Raw genomic sequence first — 19,547 nt, forward strand, 5'->3', positions numbered from 1 at the left:
GGTATTTATGCTATATATTGGAAGCTAGTCTTTTATTACATAAGTTACAAATATCTTTACAGAGAGGGTTTCCTATTAAATACCTATCCTGGATTGATGGTTTATCTTCTGTCCTCCAGCATTCCAGGGAAAGGTTAATAAAACTAAAACTTAGCAAATGCCATCAAAGTGAAAAACTGTCCCTAGGTCTCAGCTTATTTCTCTTTTATTTCCACTTTCATATAGTTTTGGACCTGTGAATATACCTGAATTCCTTTCCAGTTTATTATTATATTTTAATAATTTAAAAAATATATATTTGATACTGAATTTTAATTGTTTTCAGTGAAGGATTTAGGCTACCAGTTTTATACATACAATTTTATTCATAGTAAATGAATAGTTTTTTAATATCTCACATTATGGTCTATAAAAATATGCTGCTGCTTTCCTGTGACTGTATAACATGTTCTCTTTCCCTTATTGTGCAAAACTTCCTAAAAGTAATTGTATTTGCTATAAAATATTTTATAAAATGGATCTTTGTAATTTACTAAACCATATCTTTTGTTACATATAAAGTATGTTCCAATTTAATTAATAGTTTAATGAGTAAAAAGATTTTATTATGCAGAAGGTTTTACCAAATTTAGGATAAATTTCTACTGTGAGAATTAATTCCTTAAGATAAATTGTGGAAGTTGAATTAATGGTTCAAAAGAAATGAGCATTTTTAAGACCAAGTGGTTTTCTACAAGAATTGTCATTCAGAATTTTAATGAAGAATTTATACTTCATTAGCAGTGTTAAAGAATGCAGTTTTTACAGTTTAGCTGTTTTGAGAAGTCTTATCTGCCTGTTAAGTTTGCATTAAAAGCCTTATACAGGTCCCTGTGAGGAGGAGATAGTCAATAAAAATTGGGTGAAAAACATTGAATAGCAAAAAGAGAATTACATTCTACTTTTTTTTTATTAAGTATGTAGAATTCATTCTGGGAAGTCCAAAATTTATTGTACCAAATAAAATTTAATATCACTTTTTTCCCCTGTGTTTCCTAGGTGTCTTGAGAATTACAAATGCTATAGAAAAATTAAGGAGAAAGTTTGCACTAACCTAAGCCAAATGGAGACAGTTCTTGGGCAGTCCATGTTTCCGTTGCCAGTATCTTACAAAGAAGCTTTAGAGCGCTTGGAACAGAGCAAGGTAATAGTAATTTGCAAATCTTCAGTAAGACTATGTAGAATATTGATAGGAAGAGCAGGTAGTGGCAGCAGGGAATGTGGCTCTGTTGTGACCACAGAAATCTTCCACGTGAGTTATACACTAAAGAAAATACCCCAAACCAAACACCAAGGGGAAACATTAAACAGTGGTTCTGAGAGATTTCATCAGTTGGGTTCACGGCACTATTCTTAGTGATCACTTTCTTTCTCTTTTTCTTTTTCTTCTTCTTCTTTTTTTTTTTTTAAGATTGATTTATTTACTTTAAAGAGAGTGTGTGTGTGAGCAGGCAGTGGGGAAGGTAGAGGGAGAGAGAGAGACACTCTCAAGCAGACTCCCACTGAGCACCCGCCATGGGGCTAGATCTCAGATCAAGACCTGGGCGGAAATAAGAGTGTGATGCTCAACCAACTCAGCCACTCAGTTGCCCCAGGGATCGCTATTTCTAAAGTGTCACTTTTTATGTTATTTTGTTGGATGTTGCTGGATCAATGACAGAGAATTTAAAGCAACTATCATAAGTTTAAACTCTGGCTACTCCTTATTCTTACTCTGTAATTTTTGTTTTGGCTTATTTTCATCTGTTGGAATCTATGGTATTATGTTATTAGAATTTGAATGAAACCATTCGAAATCATCTGTGCCTAACATCTATCCCCAAACAAACAAACAAACAAACACAAAACCCCTAAATAATGCATTGGTGGTTGATAAGCCTTATGCAAATTAATAAACTAGTAAAAATAATGAGATTCAAGTTTAAAATAACAATGGAACTTTTAGAATGTTTATACGTTCTTACTTGGAAGAATTGGTTTATGGGTCATTTTTGTCACCATGGTTCCAAACTCGTGCAACAAAATAATACATAGTTAATTCTAAACTGTTTCAAATTGGCTTTCAAAAGGTCTAGAATATAGATTATTTAATACTTATAGATGTTTTAAAATCATCAATAGTTCCAAATTTTAAGAAGTTCATAAGTTTCAGAAAAATTAATAGACATTATATTCTTACTTTTCCTTTTCTTTCCTAAGGCCTTGAGGTCAAATCTTTTATCAACCAAAGAAGAGTTCATGGAACTACGTCAGGTCCTCAGACACCTGAGACCCATGTGCACAGACAGTGATGACAGGTGTTTGCTCAGAACTACACTGGCTCTGTGGGACAAATGGTTGAGTTTGTTGGAGGCTGCTAAAGAATGGGAGCTGTGGTGTGAAGAGCTGAAGCAGGAGTGGAAATTTGTCAGTGAAGAAGTAAGTGCTTTGTTTTTAAGGAACAAGCCAGTTTCCTAGCGAATGTCATTTAAATTGTTTTATTACTTTCGCTTTGTTTTTACGTAAAACAAGTCCTCAACTGGTAGTACCATTTTTTTTTATCATATATACCTAATACATAAATGTTTGTAGAGGTCAGGTCCTAGCAAAATAATCCCCAAGAAATGATTCAAATTCTTTCCTAATAGTGCCTTTTTTTTTTTTTTTTTGGTATCAGGTAATACTTATAAATAAGTACTTGCTCATTTGAGCTTTAAATTCTTTATTGTGCATCTGAGCTAACCCCTCTTAAAAATGACTATATAACACTAAAGGTTAGAATTAAGTAATAGTCATAATAACAAACTAATTTCGAAGTTAACTGCAATGGTTAACTATAGAAATTAACTTCAATTAATTGTTAACTATGGACTTAAAAATATGTTTGATGCTCTTTGTGAAGACTCTCTTAAAGAAAACCTCCATAGTATATATCAATCAGAGATGTTAATTTAAGCATGATTCAGGACTTAGGCCTTCACATATATTTAAAAAGAAAATTTTAAATAGTATAAAATTGTCTTAGGGTGTTTGTTAATCTTTCTAAAAGATCAGGTATAAACGAAGTACAAATTGGGACATTAATGAAAACCCTTCTCTCTTATTCAAGTCAAAATTCCTGCTAAATTTACTTAAGAGAGAAATACAGTGAATCAATACTTGATTGGAGGTAGGTCACAAGTTTTGAAATATAAATGTTTAGCAAGCATATTTTTTCTGCTTTAAACTTGCTGTTCTTGCTTTTTGCCCCATTGTATCTGAGAGAGCAAGATGGGTCACCAGCAGCTCTCCTGGAGCCATGGGAGAAAATCTAGCCAGGGTTCTCGTTCTTGCCATGTCTGATCAAATCAACATGATCTGAACTGCAAATTATGGCCTCAGTATGTGCCCATGGTGTTTCCATCAGTATTGAGAGGATACAGGCTTCATTAGGTTGGATTAAGTGAACTTCCTTGAATGAGTCATCCAAGATCCCTACCTCAGTGCACATGTCCAAGATACCTACACCTACCTTAATGGTAACTCTTTGTACATAAAATTAAAATACTTCAATTAAGACAAGTAACTTGATATTCTTGAAAATAAATATTATTTTGGTAGTGCTAGTAGGGTTTGACTAGTAAATAGACTCTTGAAACTTTAAAACTCAAAGAAACTTTGTTAATTACTGCTGTTAGTCCACTTCTTTCCCTTCCATACTGGCACAGTTCATTGAGTTGCTGGAGTAGGCTATGTGCTGTCTCTAAGAAGGCTATTCACACATGATGCCACCAAATCCTTGTATTGCCCTCAGGAGTTAAATATTATTACCATTTTATCAATGGGGATACTGAGGCACTGAGAGATTTCTGTTGGCACACGATCTCCCTGCTAGTGATTGAGCTGGAACTGTGGACTGGGGCTGCATCTGTTTTGCTCACTGCTGTGACTTTAGATTCTGACTGGGGAAGGGGACACCTGGGTGGCTCGGTTAAGCATCTGCCTTTGGCTCAGGTCATGATCCCGGGGATCTTGGGATCCGAATCCCACATTGGACTCCCTGCTCTGTGGGAAGCCTGCTTCTCCCTCTCCCTCTGCCTGCCACTTCCCCTGCTTGTGCTCTCTGTCTCTCTGTGTGTCACATAAATAAATAAATAAAATCTTAAAAAAAAAAAAAAAGAATCTGACTGGGCCCTTGTGCTTAGTGGGCAGAATGAACATTTCTTCAAGGACAGCTCTTCTTCAAACCCAGGTCTATGCTAATTCTAAGCTTTTGTTCTATTTTACTACATTGTCTCTCTATTGCTGTATACCCATTTGCAATTATATTTGGTTAATTCAGACGCCATTCACTTAGAACTTTGTAATTATTCATAGACTCATTTGACAATATCTACTAGCAGAATGTGTTTTTCAAAGAGTAGCATAAACAAAACATGCCCTTGTGTAATAACAGTAACAACAACTTTAACAGTGGGCGGGTGTGGAGCATGTGTTGGGCAAAATTCTAAGCATTTTATGTGTATGATCATTTATCCTCACCAGAGTCCTATGAGCTAGATACTTTTATTTTATCCTTATTTTGTAGGTGAGGAAAGTGAGACACAGTGAGATTGAGTAACTTGCCCAAATTCACGAGTAGTCTTTTAAGAGGAGTTAAACTTACACTCTGATGTATATATGTATGTATGTATGTATGTATGTATTTTTAAGATGTATTTATTCATCTGAGAGAGAGAGAGAGAGAGAGAGAGAGAGAGCACACAGGGGGAGAGGCAGAGAGAGAGAAGCAGACTTCCAACATGGGGCTTGATCTTGGGACCTGGAGATCATGACCTGAGCAGAAGGCAGATGCTTAACCATGTGAGCCACCCAGGCGCCCACTCCAGTGTTATTAATGACAAAGCTATCAACCTAAATGATATTTATGTACACACCAAATTGATGTAAGATTTTAAAATAGCGTCTATCCACTTAAAAATTATATCATCTAAACACCTGTACATGCAAGATTCAATTAGCATGGTTGGTGCTTTTGTATGTGACAGAATGAATTTCTTTTTTAAAGACATAGATAGTAATATAATAATCTGGTATCTTTATGGGATAAAGGTTTTGTATAAGTAGATTTTCAAAAACTTAGATGTTGTGTTTAAATTTGTAAATTAAAATATAAATTGAAATTTTTGCTTTTTTCACCCTCTAAAATTTTACCTTCCTGTTTTTTTTTCTTAATCAGAATCTGCTTGATTTAATTGCTCTTATCTGCCTATTCAGAGTCATCATTTTTGTTTCAGTGACTGTAATGTGCTAGAGAAAATTCAAAGATAATTGGAGGTATAAGGCTGGGTTCTTCCCCATGTACCAAAAGTCCAAAGGACTTTTACTAGTTCCTAATTCTGCTGGTTATAGGTTTTTCAGTCCCCTTCACTCTGTTTACTTATGGTGCAACTATGGCTCCTTCTCCCTTTCTAGACTACTTTATAATTGACTATGAACCTAAAAGTTTTATAACCAATATTATTAGAATTCTGTATCTAAAGGAAATCACTCAGGAGCTGCAGAGCCTTTTCTAGACGGAAGAGTGAATGCATAATTTTGGTGGTAAATATTTTCTGATTTCAGAACTGTCTTCATCCCTTTTAGCATGAAGTTTGCTAAGTTTTGATGAACACAGTCACATGATCACCAATGAATCTAAATGAAGATTTAGATCATTTTCATCACCCCAAAAAGTTCCCTTGTGCCTCTCTGAAATCCGCCCCTTCTGTCACCTCCAGCTCCTGGCAACTATTAATCTGTCTTGCCATTTCTAGAATGTCATATACATGGACTTGGAACAGTTTGTGCCTTTTGAGTTCGACATCTTATCACTAAGTTTAATGCATGGGAAATGCATGCATATTGCTGCTTGTATCAATAGTTCATTTCTCTTAATTGCTGAGTTATGTTGGATTGGATGTTATGTATGACAGTTTGATTATCTGTTGCAAGTTGAAGTATTGTCTGGCTTTTGAGTAAAATTATCATCCTAATAAAAATTATTTCCCCCTCCCTCCTTGTGTTCTCCTCCTTAATCACTAACCACCTTACATCATGCAGCAGAGACCCAGATGGGGCTTGCAGGCAGGTGGTTTATTTTGGAAAGAGATCTCAGGAAATGGGTGGGGGATGAGGAGAACTGGAACGAGAATGGTAAGAAGCTTTAGTTGTTTTATTCTAACTGGGTCATAGTTGCTCTAGTTGCTCTTTTATGGTTATCACTGGTTTGGAAACACCAAGAGATGCTCCATTAAGTTATGGACATACTGCTTTCAACTTGATGTATATTAGAAACCCTAGATGTATGGTTGTCTCTGACAATACAGCAATTCCTTTCTTTGCTTGCTGGTTCTCTGGCAGGGAGGTTGCAAAACAACCCAGTGGAAACCTTTTATATCATTCCCTGGTGGAATTGTAGCTGCTTGCCTAAGAACTAGCACTTCTAATCCAACTGAATTTAGGTGTGAGATAATGGAAAGCATAAGTTCCATAACTAGGTCTTTTGGAGAGGGGCCATCTACACTTATACTCTATCCTAGTGACCAGGGACTCAGCTGGATCATATGGCCCAAGTGGCAGGGCAGCTTATACCAAAGCCTGACCCTGCTGCAATGTCTCTTTTTCTCCAGACCTCCCTCAAGATTGGCAGCATTCTGATAAGTGGATCTGAGGAATGTTCTCAAGTATAGCATATACTGCCTCCAGAATCCCAAAGGGCACATCCAGTGCTGGGCCTCTTTCTTAATAGTAGAGATACAGGATTGAATTACTTGATCTTTACATTATGGAATTCTGGAAAGCCCTAGACCATTGAGCTTCTGGAAACCTAATTTATGCTGGAATTCCTAAATGTTCATAGACTTTATTTTCTACCCTTTGGAATCCAGATTTTCATTTACCATTTCGATTACTATCGAATAACTGTAGCTGACTGGTGTGATATTCCTCAATGTCAAGATTGCAAGATGCCTGACTCAGTTTGAACATTAGAGCACGAGAGTTGACAGTGCCAGGGCAGAATGTGGCAAATGTTGGTGCAGCTGATGTGAGGGCCATAGGGTTTGAAGAGGTGTATTAGAGGGATCTGATTGTCTCTGTCTTCATTCTGAGTTCAAGAATGATAGAACTCCATTTTGCAATATGCGATGTTATGTATTTCTGGGTTCTGCATGTCTCCATGTTGACAAATACTTGATTGGTTAGGACTACTTTCCCTTTGGTGTAGGTGTTAGGGTAACAAGGAAGTACTGGACTTCCTTTTTTGAGTATATAGGAATAGGATGTGAAAGAAGACACTTGTAGAAAAATTATCCACTTGTTGCCCAAATTCTTGTATAGTAGTTGCAATTTGGTGGAGCTCATTCTAGTGACCTTATAGATATTTCAAGAGAAATAACTGCTTTCTGCAACTGAAATCTGAAGGAGAGAGAAATTATTTATGAAAATATTCAACAGTATTTCTGCTCACAACAGCAACACTTCATTTTATTTTTATTTTTTTTTTTAAATACTGTGTTTTTTAATTTTTTTTTTTTAAATTTATGATAGTCACACAGAGAGAGAGAGAGAGAGGCAGAGACACAGGCAGAGGGAGAAGCAGGCTCCATGCACCAGGAGCCCGACGTGGGATTCGATCCCGGGTCTCCAGGATCACGCCCTGGGCCAAAGGCAGGCGCCAAACCACTGCGCCACCCAGGGATCCCAACACTTCATTTTAATCACATATCTACATGATCAGTAGCTGGGAATTCTGGGATTCCAATAGGGGAGGAATAATATTCCCGCTAGAAGAAGACAGATACTACTTTGAGCGAAGATATGGCATTAGGAACCCTTTGAGGAGCCAGTATACAAAAATTATGATTGCTAAGGTGTGTTTCAGCTCCTGAGAGGTCGAAGTACCTTTTAGTTATTTGAGTTCTGTTTTTTTGTTTATTGAATTAGATTGAACGAGAAGCAATTATTTTAGATAATCTTCAAGAAGATCTCCCTGAAATTTCAAAAACAAAAGAAGCAGCCACCACGGAGGAGCTCTGTGACCTGCAAGACTGTTTATGCCGTTACCAAGAAAATGTGGAGAAGCAGCAGTTGTTACTGACCTTACTCTTTCAGCGCATGAGAAGTATCCAAAATGCTCCCAAAAGCTTAGAAGCTGTGGAAACTAGTCCAACATTTCAAGAGATTACATCAATGCAGAAACGATGCAACAAGTAAGACTTATGAAAAACTGTTAAGAAAACGTGCCTGACAACTCAGGCTTAAAATTTAGAAAATACTGAATTTTGAAAATATAAAAATATAGCATAATGACCAATGATATGATAGAATTGGTTTAACACAGAAAAGTATAAAAAGGGTTGGAATGGTACATCCACTATGGAATATAGTATGGAGGTTCCTCACAAAATTAAAAATAGAGATATCATATGATCTGATAATTCCACTGTTAAGTATTTGCCCGGGGAAAATGAAAACACTCTCTTGAAAGACACATGCACCTCTATGTTTATTGCAGTATTATTTACAATAGCCAAGACATGGAGGCAACTCCAGTGTCCATTAATAGACAAAAGGATAAGGAAAATATTGTATATGTATCCAATGGAATATTATATAGCCATAAAAGGATGAGATCATGCCATTTGAGATAACATAGATGAACCTAGAGGATATTCTACTAAGTGAAATGAGTCAGTCTGAGAAAGACAAATACCATATGATTCTACTCCTAAACTGGATCTTAAAAAAGTGAACTAACAAACAAAAAGCAGAACTGGAGAGGAGGGAGGTAAGGGGATGGGCAAAATGGGTGAAGGGGAGTGGGCCTTTATTTATGGAATGAATTAGTCACGGGAATGAAAAAGCAGATCATAAGGAATACAGTCAATTACAATAGCGATGTAATGGGACAGATGGTAGCTATACTTGTGCCAAGCATAGAATAACGTATAAGCCTGTCAAATCACTAGATTATACACCAGAAACAAATGTAATATTGTGTGTCAACTATGCTCAGAAAGGAGCAGGGATGGAAAAGATTAATAACAATAAAAGCAAACACATGTTTTCCATCCTGGTATTATTGAGGGTGAATATCCTTTGAATTTTTTTCTTAATGTCTGCTGTTTTTCTATTTTAGTAATATATATTAGGAATATATATTAGGAAGTTCAGGGAATGTGGAAAATTATAAAAATTAATATAAATTAAAAAATTAATATAAATCTCCCCCTTTATTTTACCATTCAACAACAATCACTGCCAATCACTCCTAATCTTTTCTACTGATTGTATTTTTAAACAAATTCTGATCATAATACTGTACTGTTTTGTTGTCTGCTAAATCACTTATCAGCATATCATGTTAATTTGCCTATGCCATTAAATGTTCCTTAAAACATAATTATGTAATATTTCACATGTGTCTATGCCATAATTTCTTTAACCAAAGGCCTAATATAGAACCTTTAAATTATACGTAATTTTTTTTACTTTTATAAAAACATTGTAGTAAATATAATTATACTAGAGTCTCTTTCTGCATCTGTGATTAATTCTTTGAGAAAGACGCCAAGAATTAGAATCATTGGGTCACAGGATATAATATATTTACGGCTGGGAATACCAAATAGCTCTCAGGAAAAATTGTAAACTCCTGTACTAATAAGGTGGCTACAGTCACGGCAAATGGGGTCAGCTGAGATAAAAAAAAAAGTCTATCCAGTCATCTATCCCCAAAAGCCCACCCATGAATCCATTCTTACCTCTACATCATATTCAGTTGAATTCAAGGATCACTTGGAGAAAAGTAGGATGGAGATAGCAATTGGAATGTAATGTGTGAAAAGAGGATATTTTGAGATGGGAGTTTGGAGAGGTTTTTGATTGTGTGATAGAATTTGGCATATGTTTATATATGTAGTATATAAACCACTGAAAACTGGTACTTTATGTTCAGGAAAAAATCTTTTGTGAGCTATGCAGACACTGTGTTAATTGTTGAAATAAAACTATCTCATAAGAGAGCAGAGTAGAGAAACAATTTTATTTTGATGTTATATGTTAGGCTTTTTCAGAAAGCTCAAGAAAATAAGGAATTGATGGAGAATGAAATCCAAGAAAGACATTCTTTCACAAAAGAAATGATTTCTTTGAAGAATTTATTTCAACAGACTGCAGCTTCTTTCCAAAATATGGAATTACAAGACCACCCAGAAAGGGCAGACCAGTTTGAGGTAAGTGAAGAATGAAGTGAGGGGCCAGTGAATGTGGCTAACACAGGTCTACAATCTTGAATCTAAAGTCTCTGGGGCAGAGGTAATTCTGTGACTAGAATGGAGGGCATGTAGGAGGAGGGAGGAAAGCACATGCAAAGACCCTGTGGCATGATATGGGCCAAACCATAGGAGATCACTGTGGCTGGAGTGCAGAGAGTAAAGTTGAGAGCAGAGAGGAGGCCAGACTGGACCATGCAGCCCTTTTTCAACTGTTTTTCAGGTATGTTCGGTGAACAGGGGCCCCAGAGCGTTATTGATCTACTACTGACTTTAGTAGGATGTATGATTTATCTCTGAAAGTGGTGTAACTATTTTTACTCATAACACTTCTGATACCAAATGCATGGGGTTTTTTTCCTCCCATGTCTCTAGAAACCAACTAAGTATCCTCCTATTCAATTCAACCATAACTCCGTAACTAGAGGGAGTTAGCCCAGACCACTTGCATAGAGCAAGGTAAGGGGGAAGTCTCTCAGACCCTCCAGGACCTCTTTGGGTATCCCACTTTCCCAGGACCAACTCCAGATTCTCCATACCTCATTGATTAAGGGTTTTTATGGTGGTTCCATTATGTACGCATGATTGGTTAAACCATTGGCCATTGATAATTAACCTTCAGCTCTTTACCCCACCCTAGAGGTTGGGAAGTGGGGCTCAAAGTTCCAACCCTCTAATCACATAGTTGGTTCCTCTGGCAACCAGGCACCATCCTGAATATATATTTTGCCCCCCACACCCCATTCATTCATTAGCATAAACTCAGGTATGGTTGAAAAGGGCTCGTTATGAATAACATGACACTCCTCTTACACCTATCCAGGAAATCCCAAGGGTCTTAGAAGCTGTTCTGGAACCGGGGATGAAGACCAAATATATCTTTTAAATCACAATCACAAGGGCTTGTGTTATTTAGGACCTCTTTTTTTTTTTTTTTTAAGAATTATTCCAGTACAGTGGTAACAAGCAAAAATGGCATTTGGAAGTTAACTCCAGAATGACGTGCTGTTGTTAATCAGAGCTCAATGTTGATAAAGGGACCTTAACTTTAGCTCACACTCTTCCTTCATGGGGAAGCCATCTATGGGTAGCTCTGAATGAAGACCTATACTCTGACTAGGTCATAAAATAGGATGGCACTATACTTCAAACTCCACCTTTGTCTGAATGGCATTGTTCTCTACCTTTTCAGTCTCAGATTTGTTCTCTGCTGAGGGTTAAGAAAAAAAGAAAACAGTGACACATCATGGAGTCATTCAAATTGTAATCATTCTTCAGTGCGGTGACTCAATCCATTAACACGAATAATGCTACTGAACAGCTACTGTATAAACAAAACAAACCCCAAAAAGCCACAATAAAGTCAAGAAGTATTTTTCCACTTGATCTTTGGGAAACTTTCCCAAACAAATGAGTTTCTCCTTTATAATTAGCTCAGGAGAACGTAGATCAGATTTTATTTCTAGGCCACAACCAATAGACTATTTGTTCAGGTTTCTTTTATCTCCTGAAACCCACATTCTTTGCAGGGAACTGGAACCCTCCCTTTTGAAAGGAGTGGAGCTCTGCTAGGCTGTCTAATTACATGAAAGCAGACACTTGTGCTTCAAGCCTAGGGCTTTTAGTGGCCTTGAATCATTGTGATGATAATGTAGGAAGAAGCAGAAATGGCAACAAGTTAATAACAACAACAAAAAAACCTTCTTTGAAACTTTTTTGCTACTTGCAGCTTTTTAGATCAAGACTGCAACTGAGATACAGTTAAATCCTAGAGGTACTTTAGAAGCAGGAGATGTTGTAATGTCTTTTTAGGACAATGGTTTGACACTATGAAGAGGTATCAAGTTTATTTCTTACAAACTAGAAAGCATCATCTGACCAAACTGAGTATCTCTCAGGCTTAATCGGCTTGTATCAGTAGTGAGGCTTTGTCATGCAAAGTGTGTTCATTTAAATCATAAGGATGTGCTGGCAAGCTGCTTTCACTTTTAGAGTTAAACTTTTTCTCTGTTCCGTGAGTATTTGAAACTCTCTTGATGATTTTAGGAGCTTCAAAGTATTTTTAAGAAAGGGAAGCTAACTTTTGAGAATATTATGGAAAAACTGCGCATGAAGTATTCTGAAATGTACACCCTAGTCCCTGCAGAGATTGAATCCCAGGTGGAAGAATGCAGAAAAGCTTTAGAAGACATAGATGAGAAGGTAATAATCGTTTGTACTAGTGTTATTATTTATGAGTTGAATGGATATAAAGAAGAGATCCTGTAATGTCACATTTTCATTTGCCCTGATTTCAGCTATGACTGTTTTTATAGAGTTTAGATAAGTGGTAATTCTGTGTTTTGCATACTGAGATGAACTTGCTTTAAATTAGTGACAGATAATAGAATTAGAAGATAATGTGTTTATTTTTACTTATTAAGGTGCTTAGTTTTTCTTCCTCTGGATTTAAAAACAGAATTATAGATTGGCTTTTGCTTGGCTTTTTTTTTTTTTTTTTTTTTAAACTGGAGAATCGCTTCAAACTTTTGGACATGAATAGTACTTTGCTTTGAAACTTATTCCCTGTGAATGTTTTGAAATTGCAACCAAGGACAATAAGAATACAAATTTCACAACTCACTAGAAATAGCATTTAGCACACAGTCTTTTTGATGGTGACAACACAGTTCTCATAAAACACACCTGAGCAAATCTTTATCCCTGACTGGATGAATCTGAAGGTTGGAAGAAAGAGGGGAAGTATTTCATAGTACTGAAGACACAGGAGTTTAGCAAGACAAATTTTTTGGATTATAGAAAGGCAGCTTTAGATCCAACAGAACAAAATTCTATTTGGTCCATCATCCACAGAAGGATTCTTGTATTGCTTTTTGAAATCTGGAGTACCTCTAACTTAATAAAATAGATATTAAATGCAAACACACACGCACAAAAATTGTATTTCAGACTCAGATAACTTCTTTGACAGATTTCTCAGGAAAATCTTACCCATGAAAAAAACACATAAACTCCTAAATATACATTTATAACAAAATTTGTTGATTTAACACACAAGAAAATCTATTATGAGATACTTTCTCAAGAATCATTCACTATTGATCTTAAGAGAATACTAAATGTTTTGAAAGCAACTAGATTTGTTTGCATGTGAAAATCCCAAACAGAGTAAATACTCAAAATCAATCTTAGATATAGGAGTTGAAGGTTTCAACTATAACTTGTATATTTGTAACAAATAGCAACTGATTTTTATTGTATGGTGTGTCTGGAGGATCCAAGCAGACTCAGAACCATTTGGTGTAATTCGAGGGGTTGCTTACTTTTCCTAAATATTGGTCTCTCCTAATGTATCTAAATTATATGGTTTCTGCCAAGAGAATAACTGCCCCAAGATCAGAAAACTTCACTTCGTAGTAATTTGTAACATAGCAATAAAAAGCTATTACATCAATTTAAAAACTAACATAGGATTAATTTTTTTCCCTAAAAATTTCAACTGAATTATGGTCTGTGGAATAAAAACATTTTATAAAATATCGAACATCTTGAAATGTGAAAAAGAGCCTGGGACTCCAGAGTCTGGTGACTGGGAGCTTCTCAGGACAAGTTCAACTGCTACCTTGACATATGACCTTCAGCAAGACAATTAGCCTGTGTTTAGTTTCTGCATCTGTGTGCTATCTGCATTGAAAGGTTTTAGTCTTAATGGTTTTACAGATATAGTGGTTTTTAAAAGGGTTAAAGGATTATATATAAGCATAAAGTATTATTTGGTTATTTAGTGGCTGCTAGGAGAAAACCTTATCAACATAGCCTTAAAAAAAAAAAAAACAAAAAAACCCAAGAACAAGAACTAGTCAGGTATTTGAAAAATGACACATTCAACATTCATCTGTTATCTTTCCTAGCCCAAGTTATTTTCTTAAGAAAATCATTCAGATAAAAAGAATTACACTGTTCAGCAGCTAGATTTCTAATTACTGTGAAAACATACGCTAGAAACATTCACACAGAGAAAAACTAGGCTTTGTGCATCTTCAAGAAAGAAGAAGTTTTATGTTATTTCACCCAAATGAATACTATGATGGGAAATACATGTTGTTTAAGTCAGCTTGAGAGTAAATCAGGTTTTATTGAAAATAGTTCTGGGCAGAGGTCCTTCTCATAAAGTGAGAAACTGTAGAATGAATAATTTATCTCCCTTGAATTTCTTTATATCATTTGCTCCACTGGGGATGTCTCAGACAACGGTACACACAGTAGTTTTGCCCAACTCAGCACAGATCTGTAGTACATGCTGTGGATTATATTCAACAAATTTTTGTTAGTTGATTTCCTTTTTTTAGATTGGATTTAAAAGGTCAAGTCAGCATAGCCACCATTTCCTAGCCTGCTAATCTACCCTTTCATTAACGTTTAAAAACCCAGTATATTTTGGGATTTTCCCCCTAGCCTTTAGAAGAATTTTGGAAGTAAAATTGCCTTACAGTATGACTACCCATTTTATCCCCTGCACCTATGAATAGAGTATTGAAGGTATCTGTAAGCCAAATATGTCTTTCTTTCATTGTAACAGCTTAGCAATGAAGTTTTGAAAAGTTCACCCTCGTATACAATGAGTAGAAAAATAGATGAAATTAACAATGGGCTTCACGATGTTGAAAAGATGTTGCAGCAGAAAAGCAAAAATATTGAGAAAGCTCAAGAAATTCAAAAGGTAACATCCTTCTTTAATTTCCCTCAGCATTTGACATTCCTCCTGTTCCTGTCATCAGGATATGCTCTAGGGATGAACATGAAGCACAGAGATCCTAATTCAGATCCATGGGGCCTCCCTTACTGAGTATCACTGCAGAGGCTTGGTGGAGAAAGTTGCATTTAAGAACTGTTCTCAGTTGTTGTTGTTTTGGGGAGGTGGGCAGAGGCAGAGGGAGAAGGAGAGAGAGAGAGCCCCAAGCAGGCTCCATGCCCAGGCATGGAACCTGACAACCCTGAGAAATGACCTGAGCTGAAAACAAGAGGTGGACACTTAATTGGCAGAGCCACCCAGGTTGCCCAAGAACCATTCTCAGTTTTTTTTTCTATAAAATGGTGGGAATATACCTGAAGCCCTGAGAGCCTATGATTGTGAACTAGCCTTTTTTTTTTTTTTTTTTAAGATTTTATTTATTTGTTTATGAGAGACACAGAGAGAAGGCAGAGACATAGGCTGAGGGAGAAGCAGGCTCCCTGCGGGGAGCCCGATGTGGAATCATGCCCTGAGCTGACCCCTGAGCCACCTAGGTGTCCTTGAACTAGCCTTTTTCACAAGTAAAGGAGAGTAAGGATCTTATCCTGGGAAGATTGGCATAAAAAATATTAAATGTAAAAAACAGAGCTAACATGTTTCTCTGAGCATTTTTACAGTCTTTGTTTTCTAACTAATTAACATGTGAAATAAGATACAGAACATTTCTGAAAATTATCTGATTAAAAATATATATTCCAGTAGAATTTAAATAGAATTAACAGCTTTTCTTTAGACTACCAGGGAAAAAAGGAAAATAGAAATTCCAAATTTATTTCCCTTGTAAAATATCTTAGGAAGTCAAGTGTTAGATAAAACTGTACATGAGCATGGTTTTCTACCATTAACTCACCAGTAAATTCCTGCAGGTGGAAAACATTCTAATCTACACTTTAAGGAAGTATTCTAATAGGAATGGAGACTTTTAAAAATAGGTCCGACTATGTCTCACCATTGGACAAAATCTTGATTCTTAATAAGTAGGGGAACCTAATTTAACCAGTCCATTTTTCCTATTTCTAAAAATTCAGTTCTTAAGCAAATATTAAGTAGGAATTAAATATTTTACCTTTGAGAGTTCCTCTGACCTTACAAGTCCAGGTTTGAATCCAATCAATTGGTTTCTTGAGCCAAATGCAGTCACTAGAATTTTCTGCCATTGCATCAACCCTAAAGCAAAACAGATGTTTTCTTTTTGTTAGTTTTATTTTTATACTTTTTTTTTTATTATGATAGTCACAGAGAGAGAGAGAGAGAGAGAGGCAGAGACATAGGCAGAGGGAGAAGCAGGCTCCATGCACTGGGAGCCCGATGTGGGATTCGATCCCGGGTCTCCAGGATCGTGCCCTGGGCCAAAGGCAGGTGCTAAACTGCTGCGCCACCCAGGGATCCCACTTTTCTTCTTTTTTTTGAGTAGGCTCTATGCCCCATGTGGAGCCCAATGTGGGGCAGAACTCATGACCCTGAGATCAAGACCTGAGCTGAAACCAACTGAGCCACTAGGCACTTGATAAAAATTGTATTCTAGATTAAACACACACACATACACATATATTGGTCTATAAGGGTTCGGGTATAACATAATGTTACTCCTCATTCTTGAATGAGTAGGGTTATATTGATCTTATTTGGTGTCATTTGTCTCTGGAAATGTCCAGGCCTTTCTGTACCCTGACAGCTAATTCTGTACCTGAAATGAATACAGTTAGACCAAGAGACCTCAGAAAATGTCACAAGCAGTTTCTGGGCTTAAGTGAAATAGCACGCCTATGATGTTGTTTTGGTAGCATTTATTTACAAGTGCAGATACTATGCAAAAGCTAGGAATTAACACAGTGAGCTAGGACCTCTGCATTCAACGTGACTTATGATTTCCTTCTCCAGAAAATGTGGGACGAGCTAGATCTCTGGCATTCCAAGCTAAATGAGCTGGATTCTGAAGTGCAGGACATTGTTGAACAGAATCCAGGACAGGCTCAAGAATGGATGGATAACTTGATGATTCCTTTCCAGCAATATCAGCAAGTATCCCAGAGGGCAGAATCTAGAACCTCCCAGGTAAACAAGGTACGGCAGTTAATGCACGGTAACTACACTTAGCTTGTAGGAGTGTTGAGAAGGCTTTAAAACAAAACTAAAAGATAGATTCAGAGGCAGCCAGTTGCCTTTGATTTTTTTTTTTAAGATTTTATTTATTTATTCATAGAGACACAGAGAGAGAGAGAGGCAGAGGGAGAAGCAGGCTCCATGCAGGCGGCGCTAAACTGCTGCGCCACCAGGGCTACCCACCAGTTGCCTTTGAATTGCCAGTTTTAGATTCTGAAGCTAGAGCCACATGACAGGTTCAGGTGGGCACTGGGAGGACAGATTTAACCCCTGACACCTGCAGGAAATCTGACTGAATGGGCAGACACAGGCACGGAGAGTCGGCCCTCAGCAGGGAGGGTTCCACATGAGTGTGGGTTTCCCAGTAGGTAATGGGCATTTCCGACAGGCAAGCTCAAGAGCCCACTGGAGAGAACCAGTGGCAAGAAAGAATCATTTGGGAACACTGATTTGGGAGGCACTGTCTCCCTCCTTTCCAAATAAGGGTCCAGGCTGGTGAGTTGTACATGTGATCTAGCAAGAATGCCTCCATAATTCCTGAGTCATAACAGTATGAGGCAGGAGCCTAGTCCCAGAGGAAGAGGGATATTATAGGACAAGGCCCTGTAGGGGGACAAAATACAAATCCAGTGTGGAGAATGGAGCATAAAATGGGAACCAGACGAGTTGCCAGGCTACCTGGGAACTGTTACTGACACCCCTGGCATTAGGGTAGAACTGCTTAAGTCCTTTCCACCTACGGTCAGGGTTATTAGTCTTAAAAGTTAGAAAGATTGGGATCCCTGGGTGGCTCAGCGGTTTAGCGCCTGCCTTTGGCCCAGGGCGTGATCCTGGAGTCCTGGGATCAAGTCCCGCGTTGGGCTCCCGGCATGGAGCCTGCTTCTCCCTCTGCCTGTGTCTCTGCCTCTCTCTCTCTTTCTCTCTCTATCATGAATAAATAAATCTTAAAAAAAAAAAATGTTAGAAAGGTCAAAACCTGGAGGTGTTGGGCAAGGTAGCTCCAGGCTCATTAGTGTAACAAATTCTTCAATCAAGACTCATTAGACTCAAGTAGAAGGTGCCAGACCCCTTGCTACTACCTCTCTTTCACAGGCCACGGTTAAGATGGAGGAATATCATGACCTTTTGAAGAGTACTGAGGCTTGGATAGAAAACACCAACCGTTTGCTGGCTAATCCTGCTGACTATGATTCTTCAAAGGCGCTGAGTCAGCATGCTAGTACCCTTCAGGTAAGTGTTCTTCTCCAGTGTTTCCTGAGCGTCCTAGAACCTTCATAATGATTCATGGTCTAGGTGACTCTTGTGCTTTTTTCCCCTTCTTTCCCAAAAAACAACCTTATCTTCAACCATGCTAGATGGCAGAAGGAAGCTTAGGTGAGTGGTCGATTCCAGACAGAAATTTGGAGACAAGGTCTAGTTCTTTGTCCTGATAAACACTACATGACTTTATGGATAATTTGCTATCTTCCTCTAGGGGCCTCAGTTTTCCCCAATTGTGAAGCAAGAATATTGCAGTGATTGGTGTTGATGGTTTGGGGCAATAGAATTCTAAGATGGCTTCCAATATTGCTATCCCCTGATGTACACAACCGGTATAACCCCATCCCATTGAGCGCAGGGAAGGAATAGGAGAATATATGATGAGAGAGCCACTCTATTAATTAGCATATATAGTATATGGCTAAGATAATAGGGTAGTCACTCCCATGAATTCATAATTAATCATGGTTATATGATTATAAGACTCTCTGATGGCACCCTGGAGAGTTCTCCAGCTGGCTCCATGAAGTAAAGCTGCCATATTAGGGCAGGGTCTTGGGGCTAGGACCCTCAGGCAGCCTTCAGGAGCTGAGAATGACACCACCATCCCCAACCCCCAGTCAGCAGCCAGCAGGAAAACTGGGATTTCAGCCCTATGACTGAGTTCTCCTAACAACCTGAATGAACGTGGAAGAGAAACCTGTCCTCCAAATGGCACCTTGATAGCCGCCTTGTGATAGCCTTTGATAGCAAAGTACCCTCCGAAGCTACGCCTGTACCCTTGAGCCATGGAAAGTATGAGATAATACATTTGTCTTCTTTTAAGCCACGAAGTTTGTGGTAATTAGTTAGTTACACAGCATTAAAAAATGAATCCACAGTTCCTTTAAGCTCTAGCATGCCATCGATTCAACATGTCCTGCCTGTCCTCTTTGGTGCCCGGTGTTTCCATGCTACCTTACAAAGACAAAATAAATGAGAGTATTTTCCTACTTGGGGCCATGACTGCAAGAGATCTTCCAGATGCCAAGTAGTATTGGCTTACATTCTACTGTGAAGGCGTATTTCCTTCTCTCCTA

General features: G+C 37.7%; 1 protein-coding gene and 1 pseudogene across 5 annotated transcripts in view; both read left to right on the forward strand.

Annotated features, from left to right (window-relative positions):
- The window catches only part of SYNE2 (spectrin repeat containing nuclear envelope protein 2), a 320,078-nt gene that overhangs the window by 183,261 nt on the left and 117,270 nt on the right, over positions 1 to 19,547 (forward strand). For 4 of the 5 annotated variants that reach the window (XM_072838881.1, XM_072838882.1, XM_072838883.1 and 1 more), the window contains 8 exons: positions 1,039 to 1,183; positions 2,239 to 2,457; positions 7,984 to 8,249; positions 10,106 to 10,274; positions 12,360 to 12,515; positions 14,893 to 15,033; positions 16,987 to 17,169; positions 18,301 to 18,438. In XM_072838881.1, the coding sequence (XP_072694982.1) occupies positions 1,039 to 1,183; positions 2,239 to 2,457; positions 7,984 to 8,249; positions 10,106 to 10,274; positions 12,360 to 12,515; positions 14,893 to 15,033; positions 16,987 to 17,169; positions 18,301 to 18,438 (1,417 nt within the window). The remainder of the gene's footprint in view (positions 1 to 1,038; positions 1,184 to 2,238; positions 2,458 to 7,983; positions 8,250 to 10,105; positions 10,275 to 12,359; positions 12,516 to 14,892; positions 15,034 to 16,986; positions 17,170 to 18,300; positions 18,439 to 19,547) is intronic. The other variant, XM_072838885.1, reaches the window with a different exon arrangement.
- Positions 3,193 to 3,583, forward strand: LOC140640084 (small ribosomal subunit protein uS14-like; annotated as a pseudogene).

This window comes from Canis lupus, chromosome 9, assembly GCF_048164855.1.
Source record: "Canis lupus baileyi chromosome 9, mCanLup2.hap1, whole genome shotgun sequence".
In the NCBI taxonomy this organism is placed as follows: domain Eukaryota; kingdom Metazoa; phylum Chordata; class Mammalia; order Carnivora; family Canidae; genus Canis; species Canis lupus.